The sequence below is a fragment of the Peromyscus californicus genome, unplaced genomic scaffold (assembly GCF_007827085.1).
Source record: "Peromyscus californicus insignis strain IS unplaced genomic scaffold, ASM782708v3 Scaffold_16__1_contigs__length_79575227, whole genome shotgun sequence".
NCBI lineage: Eukaryota > Metazoa > Chordata > Mammalia > Rodentia > Cricetidae > Peromyscus > Peromyscus californicus.
Genome location: NW_026294458.1, coordinates 32,513,955 through 32,527,324, shown reverse-complemented (window position 1 = coordinate 32,527,324; position 13,370 = coordinate 32,513,955). Strand labels below are relative to the sequence as shown.

Genomic DNA, 13,370 nt, shown 5'->3' with positions numbered 1-13,370 from the left:
CCAATTGTTTTTGCTGCCATGCTTTCTTCTGAGGAATTATTTTACCATGTTTAGAAAATCAACTAATCAGAAAGTTCCTAGCATGGCAGTATTTGTATCAAAAATATTTGGGGGGCTCAGTGAGTAAGAGTGCTTTGTGCCCAAGTATGCGGACCTGAGTTCAAATCATGACACCCTCATATAAAAAATCTGGGCATGCCTTTCCATACTCTAACCTGGGAACATGCTGGCCAGATAGCCTACTAGTGAGAGATTCTATCTCAAGGGAATTAAGGTAGCGAGAACATGAGACCTAGAGCCTTCTGGCCTCTGCACATGTGCACAGGCGTGCACACCTCTGTATGCACACACCATTTTTAAAACAATAAAATACCTGAAAGCATCCAGTAATGTATTACAGCTCCTCCTGGAGGATATGCCTTGTGATGTTTGCCTTTCTGTTTATTTTTCATGTATGTGACATTTCACAGCGTTTATAGGGTACCTTCAGATATCTTTGGTACTTTAATCTACTAATGACAAGTATATGTTACTATGATTTCTCTACAGATGATGAATCTCAAGACTCAGATAAGGGCAAAACAATGTATTCAAAGTGACAATTACAAACACTGTAAAGTAGCATTCTGGGGCTGTAATACAGATCTTCTGTTCCCTAGCTGGTGTTCCTGCTAGTGTTGACATCTGCATCCATTTTTGGATTTATTTCATACATGACAAAAGTAGCACTTACTACTTCTTAAATAATTCTCTTTAAATTAAACAAGGTAAGCACAGTAAGCCAACTATTTTCTACTAGGGCTATAGTGTTGAGTATATAAAATACAGAGGCACGGTAGGGACATGACATGGTGGAAAGGGTTTGACTTTTCCCTGTGGTTTGTTTAGGGTGGTTCCAGTTCATGCAAATTATCTTGACTACTTTTTTTCATTCTTTAATCTTTCCCAGCTTAAAAAAGTGAATCTAGCTCTGTGGTTCAAGAGTACAGGTTTGGTTTTTATATTAGTCAAGAATGCCCTACATTTGTAAGATATTCCTAAATAAGTATTAACCTTTCAGATAAGGATTCTATAATTGGAGCAGCTTAGTACTGCTTTTGGTTTATAGCCAAATTAAAAACAATAAATGAGCATGATTTTCTTGACTAGGTAGTCTTCAGTTACTAGCTATGTAGACTAGAAGGTCCTAGTCCACAGGTCCTAGACAGCCATCATGGTAATGTATTTATATGAAGGCATATTCCGAGCAGCCATCTGGGAATCTGTCTCGGCAGTGAACATTTAGATGTTCTAGTGTAGATTAAATTTTGGAAGCTAAAAGATGTAATAGTGTAGCTAAAGTTTTCCTGCCTGGCCCACAGTCAGGACAAATCTCTCTCTCCTGCCAGTCCCATAGCCGCTCAGACCCGACCAAGTAAACACAGAGACTTATATTGCTTACAAACTGTATGGCCGTGGCAGGCTTCTTGCTAACTGTTCTTACAGCTTAAATTAATCCATTTCCATTAATCTATACCTTGCCACATGGCTCGTGGCTTACCGGCATCTTCACATGCTGTTTGTCATCGTGGCGGCTGGCAGTGTCTCTCTGACTCAGCCTTCCACTTCCCAGCTTTATTCTCCTCCTTGTCCCGCCTACACTTCCTGCCTAGCCAATGGCCAATCAGTGTTTTATTTATTGACTAATCAGCAACACATGTGCTATACAGAACATCCCACAGCATAATAGAGTTTGATTTTCTTGGGTAAGTTTATTTTATGTATATGTGTGTACACATGTGCACCATCTGAGTGCCTCTGGGTGTCAGAGAAGGGTGTCAGATCCTGTGGAACTGGATTTACAGGTGATTGTAGGTACAATGAATGGAACCTGGGTCTTCTACAAAAACAATAAGTATTTGTTTAGCTCACAGTTTGGGAAATTCAAAGGTATGGCACCTGCATTGCTTTATTTCTGGTGAGGATGCTAGATGGTGGCATGTCCTGGGAGAGGGGAAGAGGTAAATAGGGAGTGTAGGAAAGGAAGGATGAAGGAGAGAAACTGGAGGGGAAGAGGAAGATGGAGAAAGAAAGAGGAGAGAGGATCCTATAATCTGCTTTGGGATCCTATCATCCAAAAAACCTTCATCAGTTCATGAGCTCCAACACTTGATACCATAGCCCTAGCACTGACATCAGAGAATATAATAGGACTCACTTCTTTCTGTGGCTGATTGAAGTCCCTTTTCTCACTGTACAGATTCCCATCATTATGCTATGGAGACTCCAGCAGAGGCTTCAAGTTTAAAGGCTTAATGAAATTCTAAGCTAGTTGGTCTCAAGCCTGGCTACATATTTGTTGTTTGTAGATGGCAAAGTCTCCAACAGGCTCCTTTGTTGAAAACTTGGTGCATAATTGGTGGTTATATTTAGGAAGGTTGTAGTAGTGTTTGGGGGCTAGCTAGAGGAAGTCATTGTGAGCATGTCCTAGGGACCTTTTTTTTTTTTTTTTATGGACACTTTCAGTCTTCTATCCACTAGGAAGTTAATAACATCTGCCACATGTTCACACTGCATCGTGGACTCAGGGCATGGAGGGAAGGACTATAGACTGAAACATCTAAAACTAACCATGAGGGCCAAATTAAAGAATTCCTTCCTTTAATCAAGTATTTTGTCATAGTGACAAAGGTCCCACTAACACATTGGAGTCACAAGAGGAGATTGGAGCAAACATTCCAACAGCAAAGATCCCCTTTGCTTGGGTTCTATTTAATTAATGTTACAGCTGAGGCATTAAGGTATTTCAGAGATCCCAAAGAGATGCTAATACAGAGCCAAGCCCATGAGAAAAACTAATATTGCTGGAACTGTATCGAATCACTGGGCATCTTGTTAAAATTTGAACTCTGATTCAGTACTTAGGTGAGAGCTAAGATTCTGAATTTCTAATGAATTCCTAATGGTAATGCTGTTGGTTCTGGGATGATACTTTTAGTAGAAAAACTAAACCATGGGGAACATCAGCATTGCCCAGGATTCTTTGTAAAGCTAAAGATTCCCAGGACCTACCTATGAGATGGATTTCCCCAACTCCTGTACTCCTTCAGTAGGCCCGCCAGATGAATGGTATCAACACTTAAAACCAGATCTCTAGTCTGATGTTTTACATGTGAGGACACCGTATCCAATAGGCAATGTGACATCTATCTTTTTATGGCTTTCCTCTGGGAAAGTTCATTAGCTGGTGAAGCATTTCCAACAGGAACATTTGCTGGTATGTAGTCTCCTTTGCAGATTGGGGACTGCAATCTACATTTTGAGTCGACTGTGACGATTTCATTAACACACAGCTCAGAACCTAGTGTGGAGCAGCCTGTTTGATGAATGGGGTCCCAGGTTCTTCTTGAAGCACCATCACATCGTATATCAGTTTTATGTCAAATGAACTGATGGTTTTATGGCCTTTTCTTTCCATTCGATAGGCCCCTTGTCATGGGTTCTTTGTAATATGGCTAGAGGGCATTTTTTGGTGGTGATGACACAGTGATTTACAAAACCCACATTATGCATCAGCCACATATATGTAAATCAGAAACATTTCTTTCTGGGAGAAATTGTCTTTGCTATTCTGTGATAAATAGGTGCATATTCAGTATGCAGGCATTCATCATGACAGATTTGAATTCTCGTTTCTGTATACCATATGACCAAGCAATTAGCATCATATCAGGGGAAAGTACTCTACAGCAGGATCCTTCCAAATGTAAGACTGCAGCATTCAATTTTAGAGCCCCCACGACTCTCATGCTGAAGCATAGTTGCTGGACATAGCTCAGCATCAACCTAAATGGTGGAAGGCAAAGAGATGCTTAAAGAGAGCATTACAGACAATGAAGAAATGGGAGTACCTTTTCACCTATATTCCAGAATTGCTATATAACTATTACCTGTCTTATTTAGACCTCCAAACATTCTGAAAGGTGGAAATTGCTGTCCAACAAAGAAATGAACCTAAAGGGAACTTATCCAAGAGCTGAACCTAACTAGGTCAGTCTAACTCTAAAACCCATGATATCTGCTATACTACTGCATCACAAAATACCTTCAGGTCAGTATTTGAACTATTCTCTGAATAGCAGCTTTGCAGAGACAAGACTACAATGCTTAGCAATTGCACATGCCATCTGCATCCTGGGCCCAGCCTTGAATCTGTAGAGGTAGTATCAGAAGTATTCATGCTGAGTGGAGTGGCTTAGCTCTTTAATGACAGCTGCTTGGGAGACTGAGACGAGAAGACCACATACTCAAGGTCTGCCTGAGCTACAGATTGAGTTGAAGGACAGCCAGGGCAATTTAGATTGTCTCAAAGTAAAACTTAGAAGGAGGTTGATGATAGAGCTCGGTTGTAAATGTCTTCCTAGCATGCACAAGGTCCTGGATTCAACCATTAATACCATCAAGGAACAGTGAAGATACTAAAATACCTAGAAAGGTTGGAAAGAAACTTTCAAGGAAAACTCACTGAGTGGTTGACAGGAAGTATTCATTCTTAGCCTTTTTTTTTTTTTTTTTTGATTTTTCGAGACAGGGTTTCTCTGTGTAGCTTTGCACTTTTCCTGGAACTCAGTCTGTAGCCCAGCCCTGGAACTCACAGAGATCTGCCTGGCTCTGCCTCCTGAATACTGGGATTAAAGGTGTGCTCCACTACCGCCCAACTCATTCTTAGCTTCTTGAATGAAATAAAATTGTGTAAATTTTAATACTCCTCAACAGTCATTGACAACATGAAAATGTGAGTCTGATAGCATTATTATTATGTCGTAAGTATTTGTTCTTTATAAGGATGGACAAACTTTTAAACATTGGGTATTTGCAAATTACTTTAAAAAAATACCATGTTGCTCTCATAACACTTCACTCAAGTTAGGTGTTATTTGATCCATTCTTAGAAAGGAAACTGAGGCTCAAAAACTGGGAACCAACCCTCAGAAAAGGTCACAGCAAGTAATGGCAAGACAAGCTTCCATACTGTAAACCTATTGTTCTCAGTGCTCAGGAAAACGGTTTTTAAAAACTACTTTTATGCTCCCCAAAGTCTCCATATCAAAACAAGAAAACATTTACCCCAATAATTTTAGTCATAAACCTCATTTTCAAAGATACATAGTTTTTTTACTCAAATATTTGATTGAAGCCTTCTTATATAATATGTGATCCTGAATTGTATCCTGAATTGGAGATTGCTAATCTGTGCATTTCATTCTGTCTTAACCCCAATCAATAGAAAAACAATGGCGTACATTTGGTATACAGGAAAAAAGTTGGAGTCTAACTTCCAGTTTTAGTTAAAATATATGTAAGCAGGATGGTTCACAAAACAAAATAGAAACCAAGGAAAGATTATAGATGTGGATTCTCCTGGCAGATGAGGGAAGAAACAAAGAAGTGTCACTTAGAAGACTGCTTTCAAAATGGATTCTGAAACTTCTATTCTGTGAAGAATATTTGGTAGCTTCTTTCCTGCAGCAGGCAGCTGGGCTTGAATGAAAGTGTCTCCAACCAGGTTAGTGCCTGAAAGGAAAGAGTTCAAACCGTAAGAAGAGGAGAGAGAGAGTAACAGGAAGCAGCAGTTACCCATAGCAGATAAGAAAGAGGAGAACCCTTGGAGGGGGGGCATTGTAGTTTAGCATGAGAGGGATTGTGTAGTCTCTAGGTGGTGATAGCCACACTTCAGAGGTGCTTGGAACAATCAGACCACCTTGGTAACCAGAAATAACTGGGTCATTTGGGAATATGGAGAAGTTGTATGAAACCACGTTTTCATGCCTCTTTCTATCTACCATGCTCAGACAAAGATGTAAAATATGTTAAATTTAAGCATTACCTGCATATTCTAATTTGGCCCATACAGCATATTTGTAAAGTGAAATAATTATCCCCATTTTACAGAAGAAGAAATTAGTTTACAGAGGAAAAGAGACTTTCTCAGTATTGGTTGAAGAACTAGAGTTAGAATGCAGACACTGATGAAGCTATCAGACTGCGGCCAGATAAGAAAAAAAAATTTTATTTGTATCATATAAATCATTTTACTTCAGGGTGGTAGACTAGAAAGCACCTCTTGGTTGACAAAGGCTCTGAAGCAAGCCTTTCTGTACACAGCTAAGTGAGAGGATCTGTAAACCTTATATAGTAGATCCAGGCACATGGTAGACAGGTAAGGAACTCTCACGTATGAGCAGATAATATTTTTAAAGTACATTAGTGTACAGTAATAGTCACAACTCATTACCAGCTAAAATCTTAGAAAACTTCCAACTCCTGGTCAAAGCTTAACCTCCAGGCATTTTCCTTTAAAACTCTACCTACTCCCTTTCACACCCATCAGACCTCCTGTTAATTACTTTTCTTGTTGCTATTATAAATACTAAACAAAGCAGGTTAAGGATTGAAGGGTTTATTTTGGCTGAAAGGTTGAGGGACACATTCTGTCACAGCAAGGAAGACATGGAAGTAGAAATGGGCGGTGACTGGCAACGTTCCATCCACAGTCAGGAAGCACAGAGAGAGCAATGTGCTCAGCTCACCTTTTTATTCAGTCTGGGATCCCAGCCCATAGAATGGTGCTGCCCTTATTCAGAATGGGTCTTCTTTTCCCAATAAAACCTTCCTGGAAATACCGTTATAATAGACAACCTAAAAAGGTATTTATACTGATTCTAAACCCAGCCTAGTTAACAATGAAGATTAATTACATCAAAGAGTTGTAATTACCGTATGAAGGTTCAGTTTTTGTATGCACATAAAAAAGCAATAGGTACACTCTAAATTAGGATGAATTCCTGAATGCAGTTTTACACATGCTTTTCATTTTCTTTTTATTAATTAGCTCTTATTATTAGCATGTTTTAATATGTAGAAAGATCAGCATGACACTTCTGGGCTCTATAAAAAAAAGGACTGAGACTTTGAGATGTGAAGGATAAATGATGATTAACACATTGTAGTGGTTATCCAATCTTGGTGAGCTCTCAAGAAGCACAGACTCGAATGCTGGGGCAGGTTAGGAGAAGGCTAGAAAGGCTTCAGGAGAAAGGGGCCTAACTAGGGGGAAGGAAGAGAGGAGAATCGTGGAGACACTATTCTTTCAAAACTATCAAGTCAAGGCTGGAGGTATAACCTAGTAGTAGACTTGGCTTGAATATGTAGGACCCTAGGTTTGGTTGTCAGTATCACAGAGAGAAAGGGGCCGGGGGCTGGGGGGTGGGGGTGGAGAGCGGTGGTTTGAATGAAAAATGTTCCTCTGAGGCCCAGGCATTTAAAGAGACTTCCCGCCGGGCGGTGGTGGCGCACGCCTTTAATCCCAGCACTCGGGAGGCAGAGCCAGGCGGATCTCTGTGAGTTCGAGGCCAGCCTGGTCTCCAAAGCGAGTTCCAGGAAAGGCGCAAAGCTACACAGAGAAACCGTCTCGAAAAACCAAAAAAAAATAAATAAATAAAAATAAAGAGACTTCCCTAGTTGGTGATGCTGTTTGCAGAGTGTAGAGAGTGTGGCGTTGCTGGGAAAATATAAACTGGGGACTGGATTGGAGAATGTGTTTGTATGTGTGTATATAGTGTCACCTACTTCCAGTTCTCTGCTTCCTGATGTGATCTCTCCATTTCTCATTCCTGCCTCTTGTTGCCATGCCTCCCCACCATATGAACTCTTGTCCTTCTGGAACCATAAGCTAAAATAAGTTTCTTAAGTTACGTTGGGCCATAGTGTTTTATCATAGCAAAAGAAAATGCAGAAATACAGGGAGGAAGGGAGAAACGGAGGGAGAGGAGAAAAAAGAAACACTAACCCTTTTTCATAATCTTTAGTAGGTACAAGGTAATTTACTTTTTTTTTTTTTTTGGTCATTGAATGATGTCAAATCAAGGCCAGGTGATGGTATCTTATAATTTACTGGCCTTGTAAACATCATTGGTATCAGCTTGTCATCAAAGATCATTTCTGTATGTGGTTCACATGTGGGACAGCTTATTAGCATTTTTTAATGTTTAATTTTTGTTTGTTGGTTGTGGTTGGTTTTCAGACAGACTGGCCTGGAGTTCACTATGAAGCTCAGGCTGGCCTTGAACCTGCATTTCGTATCTCAACCTCCTGAGCCTCTATGCCTGGTTTCTTAGCATTCCTAATTAAAATTCTAAGATTACTTTCAATATGTATATGCCAATAACTTTCAAATGTCATGCTATTTCTAACATTTTGAGTAGATACTGTTTAATCTTCATATTGACTATAGAGGGCATTTTTTGTGGTGATTCTGAACAAAAGGAAAAATGAGGGAAAAAGTGTAATTAGTTGTAATAATTTCTTTCCAGTTGCTTACCTTGTAACCCATTTCTCAAAACTGAAACAAAACTAAATCTAAAGAGGCAAAGTTTCTCATTTCCTGTAATTTAGAGGGCACATTTAACTTTTAGTCAACTAATAGAAACACCTAAAGTATTTCAAATATATTTAAATTTGAAACTTGAACATTTTGAAAAATGTAAGAGAAGCAGAACCTCTAATAATGGGGCATAAGCCTAGTGTTCAGTCGTCTCTTGAGACCTGGGCCATGGCTATATAAACTTTATGTCTGTTTTTAATTTTATTTAATTTTTTTTTTTTTTTTTTTTTTGGTCTTTCGAGACAGGGTTTCTCTGTGTAGCTTTGTGCCTCTCCTGGAACTCACTTGGTAGTCCAGGCTGGCCTCGAACTCACAGAGATCCGCCTGGCTCTGCCTCCCGAGTGCTGGGATTAAAGGCGTGCGCCACCATCGCCCGGCAATTTTATTTAATTTATTAAAGTATCTAGGTTCATATTTACATTGTCTTAATTCTAAAGAAGAAATCTTGTATATGTTTTTGTGACACTTGTTTGTTTAAAGGAAATTAGACTAGTAGTGTAAGGGCTGTATCCTTTTCAAAGATCTTAAAATTGTGTGGTCAAAATTCTACAGTCTAGAAAAAGTAGAATCTGTTCCACTCCCAGTGGCAGTATGTGAAATTTCTCATCTCTTCACATGTACATATTAAGAGTAGATCATACTCTCCTTTTCAAAAGCATTTTATGTATTATTTGATAATTTTATACATGTATGTAATGATCATTTTCACCCCGTACTCCCCTCACTTATTTCCTCCAACTCCCTAAACCTTTTTTCTTCTTAACACATCCCGATTCCTACTAGCATGTAGTGGATTATAGGCTAGCAGAACATTCCTTTGCGTTTATAATTGCTACCTTACAAAGGCAAGTCCTCACTGACTAGCCATCCTGGCATGATACGACTTTTTACTACAAACAGAAGTGGTTATGCTACCTCAGACCCTGCTTATGGATACTCTCTTCCCTTACTTTTCACTCTCAGGGACCAAAAAAAATTGTTCTCAATCTTTAACCTTTCTTGGGTCAACTATGTTTTCATATGGAAGGCCCCACTCCTCAAGCAGGCATGTCACTCCATATCATATAGAGGAAGATAGCCCCATTTGGATTTCCCCTGCAGACTACCCACCCAGACTCTTTCTCTGGATAGAAGATACAGCCATGATTGTATATCTCATCACCCGAAGCAAGGCCCATGCAACCACCAGTATAGCAAAAGGTATATAACCCCATACCATATGAGGAGAGGGAGTTATATCAAGATTTCTGCCATGGATGTCTACCCTTTTAGAGATCAGCTTCAGGTGCATGTCTCAGCATTCCAACTCATCTTTGGTTCATGAACATATCCTTGATCATGCATCAAATGAATTGTAATTTTTTTCTCAAAAGGAAAGACACACATGACTATTCATCCTTAGAGAGAACTGATATTGGATCAACAAAACCAATCTACCCAAGTCCAGCTTGGTGAGTCAGTAAGTTACTGGAATTCTTTATAGGCATATAGGTGAGGGGTTACTTTAAGGAGAAGGGATGAATAAAAAGCAACTGACCTTCCAAGCACAGGTGATTTTAGAGAGCAAAGGGCCTTGTGCACGGAGATAAGCACTGGGGAAGTCAGGAAAGTTAAAACACATAGCTTATCTCTTCAAAAGAATGAGGTGCATAGCTGCTTTTCCTGGAATGCTAGCAATGATGTAATTTTACAATCTGGTGCTACTTTGCTGTCTGATGAGACAAGCTCTGCCCTTTTCTCCCAGAATTTTTGGCTTTATTTACTCAAGACTTTTCCCCCTAAATCTTGAGCATTACTTTTAGACCATAAAACCCACCTCTATGAGTGAGATCACTTGTGTTTAACATAGTGACTTCTATGTTATCTTAGAGCCAGGCCAATCCCAAAACCCACAGGCGTTATGTTTACCTCAGTCAAACTTTCTAGACCCTAAATCTTGGCCGCTATCTCTGAGTAAATAGGACCCATTCTTGTAAAAGAAGCCAGATGTACTTTGTAAAGAGTCACAGTGTAAACATGTCTTAAACTGTTGTGTACTTAGGACTGAGTTAATTTTTATCTGACTACTTTTTTCAAAATTGTGCTGTGCTTAAATATGGCTAAAGTAAAATGATCTGGCCAGACTCTAGAAGTCCTGGTCTATCACTTCTTACAAGAAAACCGGGCTGAGCTGTGTTTCATTCTTGTCTCTTTGTGGATCGTTTTCTCCCTGCCTGCTGTAAAGTCTTCAGGGACTCACCATAGCTGGTGCCCAACGTGGGGCCTGGAGCTCTCTGTACAACTTGCAAGCAGCTAAACAGGTAGGAGGCTCTCCTCTAGGCAGCTCAACTGGTTGGTCTCCTTCACCAGCAATTGGTTAGCTGTTCCTATAACACCAGGTAGGGGCATTTGGAAAGACTTTGAGAGCACACAAGTTTGGGATTTTCCAGCCATGTGCAGTGTGTTTACCAATTGAGACTCAAGTACCTCTTCACAGGTCCTTGAGGGAATGTTTTAATTCAGGGGAAATTGCTAAAAACTACGCCTCAGCTGCCGGAGTTCTTTGAAACTATGGGAAGTATTTACATGGTGGAGGTGGAGGGTTGTGTGTTTCAAGGGTAGCCAGGCTGATAATCCCACAAGAGTGTAAAAGCATCCTTGCTTGGCCGGCCTTGGAAACCTGACTGATTTTTGTGAGTGAATCTTCTCTGTGGGAACCCTCTTTGCTTCTCCAAACAGCTAGAACACTTGCAGCGTGGTTGCTTTGTTCTTCCCTCTCAACTCTCCCCAAAGTATAACTGTCTCCTCCTATCCCTGCCAGCTAGCTACTCCAGGGCTCAGTGATCTCATCTTCTCCGCCTATTTCTTCCAGCCTCCAGACACCGACCTTCAAAAATGAAGACTACAATCTGCTCCCTTCTTATCATCATCTCCATTCTTCAACTGATGATCCCAGTGAATACTGAGGAGACCTTAGATTCTCTCCTGGAGAAAAAGATCAAGAAACTTCTCACCTGTGGAGGTATGAGATGAGTAGGAGAAACCATAACCTAATCCTTGTTCATGCTGACTGTTGATAAAGCCTAAAATCCCTTGTACCCCACTCTGAGATCTCAACCCCTGTTCAGTCCACTTCATCCCTGCTTTCCTGACCAGGGATTTCTTCAGTACTCTACCCTTTTGAACCCTTAGGTAAGAGATCAATGTTCTTGATGATGATAAAGACAAGGAGCATAGGTCCTGTAATTTATGAACACATTGTGAAACAGGTATAATACTAAGCTTTTAGTTAGTTCATTTAATTTTCATAGCCACTTTAGGAGATAAGAACACTTTACTTTCTACTACTTTCTCTTCACAAATGAAGAAACTAAATCTTAAAAGTTAGTGAGTGGACTACTTATAGAAAGAGTGACACCCCCAAGATAGAAGAGGACTTATAATGGAATGTGAGAAAGATCATGGGCAATATCACTTTTTTCCTCTTACTCAGGTGAGTGTACCTCCACTGTGACTAGGACTCTCTCCTGCACTAGTGTGAAAGCTAGAGGCAGACTAGCCTCCTGTCCTGCTGGTGAGTATCTCCTTGAGGACAATTTGTGAATAAGGTATCCCTGTGTCCATCAATTCCCTAATATTGCCTTCTCCTAACTCAGGTTTCTGTTTCCATGGAGCTGAGGCATAGTGCCAGGTGCCTAGACATCCCTTCCTAGTTGTTCGTTACTTTAAGGATGCTGCTGAAGGACTCTAGGGTTCTGCTCTTCCTATAACCTCTTCCTTCATGCCCGTATATGCCCATCCTTCTTGTCCCTTGATTGTCCAGTCATGGATATGGCCTTCCTTTATTTCCTAATCTATCCCATATATTGGTGAACAGGGGGCCAGAACAGGGGTGAAATTGCCATCTACTGAAAGACAGTGAAATCCACCTTCCAAGTCCTTCAATTTAAGTCATTTTTGCATTTCATTTGCTTGAAGAGAATTCTGAAGTTTGAAGAGCTTTATGCTCTGCAAAACCTAGATCTACCTATGCACCTCTTAGAAGAAAAAAGGACAGCTAGGGACCTTCCATTTCTTGCAGTCTAAAGGCTTTTATGTCTCACATGACTATGCAGGGATGGCTGTCACTGGCTGTGCTTGCGGCTATGGCTGTGGATCATGGGACATCCGCAATGGAAATACTTGCCACTGTCAGTGTTCAGTCATAGACTGGACCACTGCCCGCTGCTGCCAACTGGCCTGAGAAGGAGGAGGCTGACAACCCAGTTTTGAAATGACGACTATATCCAAACTGCAATCTCAACTTGGACACCTGGCTCATGTCCCCTTAATGAATTCATATTACCCAGTAATCCTGCTTCTTGGAAAATAAAGACAAAATTTCACCTGCCTATGTTATGTCTTTAATGTTATTACCCCTAACTTGGGAAATCTCTCACTAGAAAATATTATCAGTAACTCAGATTACATCTCAGTATGGCACGTGAGATTTGTGGTTAGGAAAGGATGGGAAAGGGACTGACTCTCCACTTCTCCTATTCCCTCATTATTTAACAGAAAGTATTGAGTACACTGTTTGGCATGAAATATAGTAAATCAAATACCATGCTCTTGATGGAGCTCACCAGCTGAACCAGTGAACTCTAACCCATGTGCAGGAGAACTTTGCAAGATGCAGGCAGGCAAGAGGAAATGGAAAATAACTTCTAACCTTTTAGTACACACATGTACTCCTTCTTACTCAAGTACCCAAGATGGCATTCATCAAGGTGACTTCCTTCCCTGTTGCTTTCTTTTGAATAACAACATAAATCCACAACTCTCACATGCCACTGCCAGAGTCTTACTATACATTTTCCTGGGTGTAAAAACTATAGATTCCAAACAAAAAGTAAGTTAAGCAAGTAAGTAACCCAAGGACTTGGAAGTGACTGTGTTTTAAGTTGATGGACTTGAATTTTTGGCCTTC

The 13,370-nt window shown here is 40.3% G+C and overlaps 2 protein-coding genes across 4 annotated transcripts in view; both read left to right on the top strand.

Moving 5' to 3' along the window:
- Positions 1-11,385, top strand: part of Dzip3 (DAZ interacting zinc finger protein 3) — an 88,974-nt gene extending 77,589 nt beyond the window's left edge. The window contains exons 32-33 of one of the 3 annotated variants that reach the window (XR_008218841.1): positions 9,796-9,873; positions 10,647-11,267. Coding sequence is in view for 2 of the 3 variants with exons in the window: in XM_052740833.1 (XP_052596793.1) it covers positions 11,274-11,300 (27 nt within the window). In the remaining variant the exon portion in view is untranslated. The other 2 variants (XM_052740833.1, XM_052740835.1) reach the window with 2 other exon arrangements.
- On the top strand, positions 11,297-12,792 carry LOC128112087 (resistin-like gamma). Its single transcript, XM_052740839.1, has 3 exons — positions 11,297-11,423; positions 11,895-11,975; positions 12,517-12,792. The coding sequence occupies exons 1-3, from the start codon at positions 11,297-11,299 to the stop codon at positions 12,642-12,644; spliced, it is 336 nt and encodes a 111-aa protein (XP_052596799.1). The 3' UTR covers positions 12,645-12,792.
- Positions 12,793-13,370: the final 578 nt, after the last annotated feature.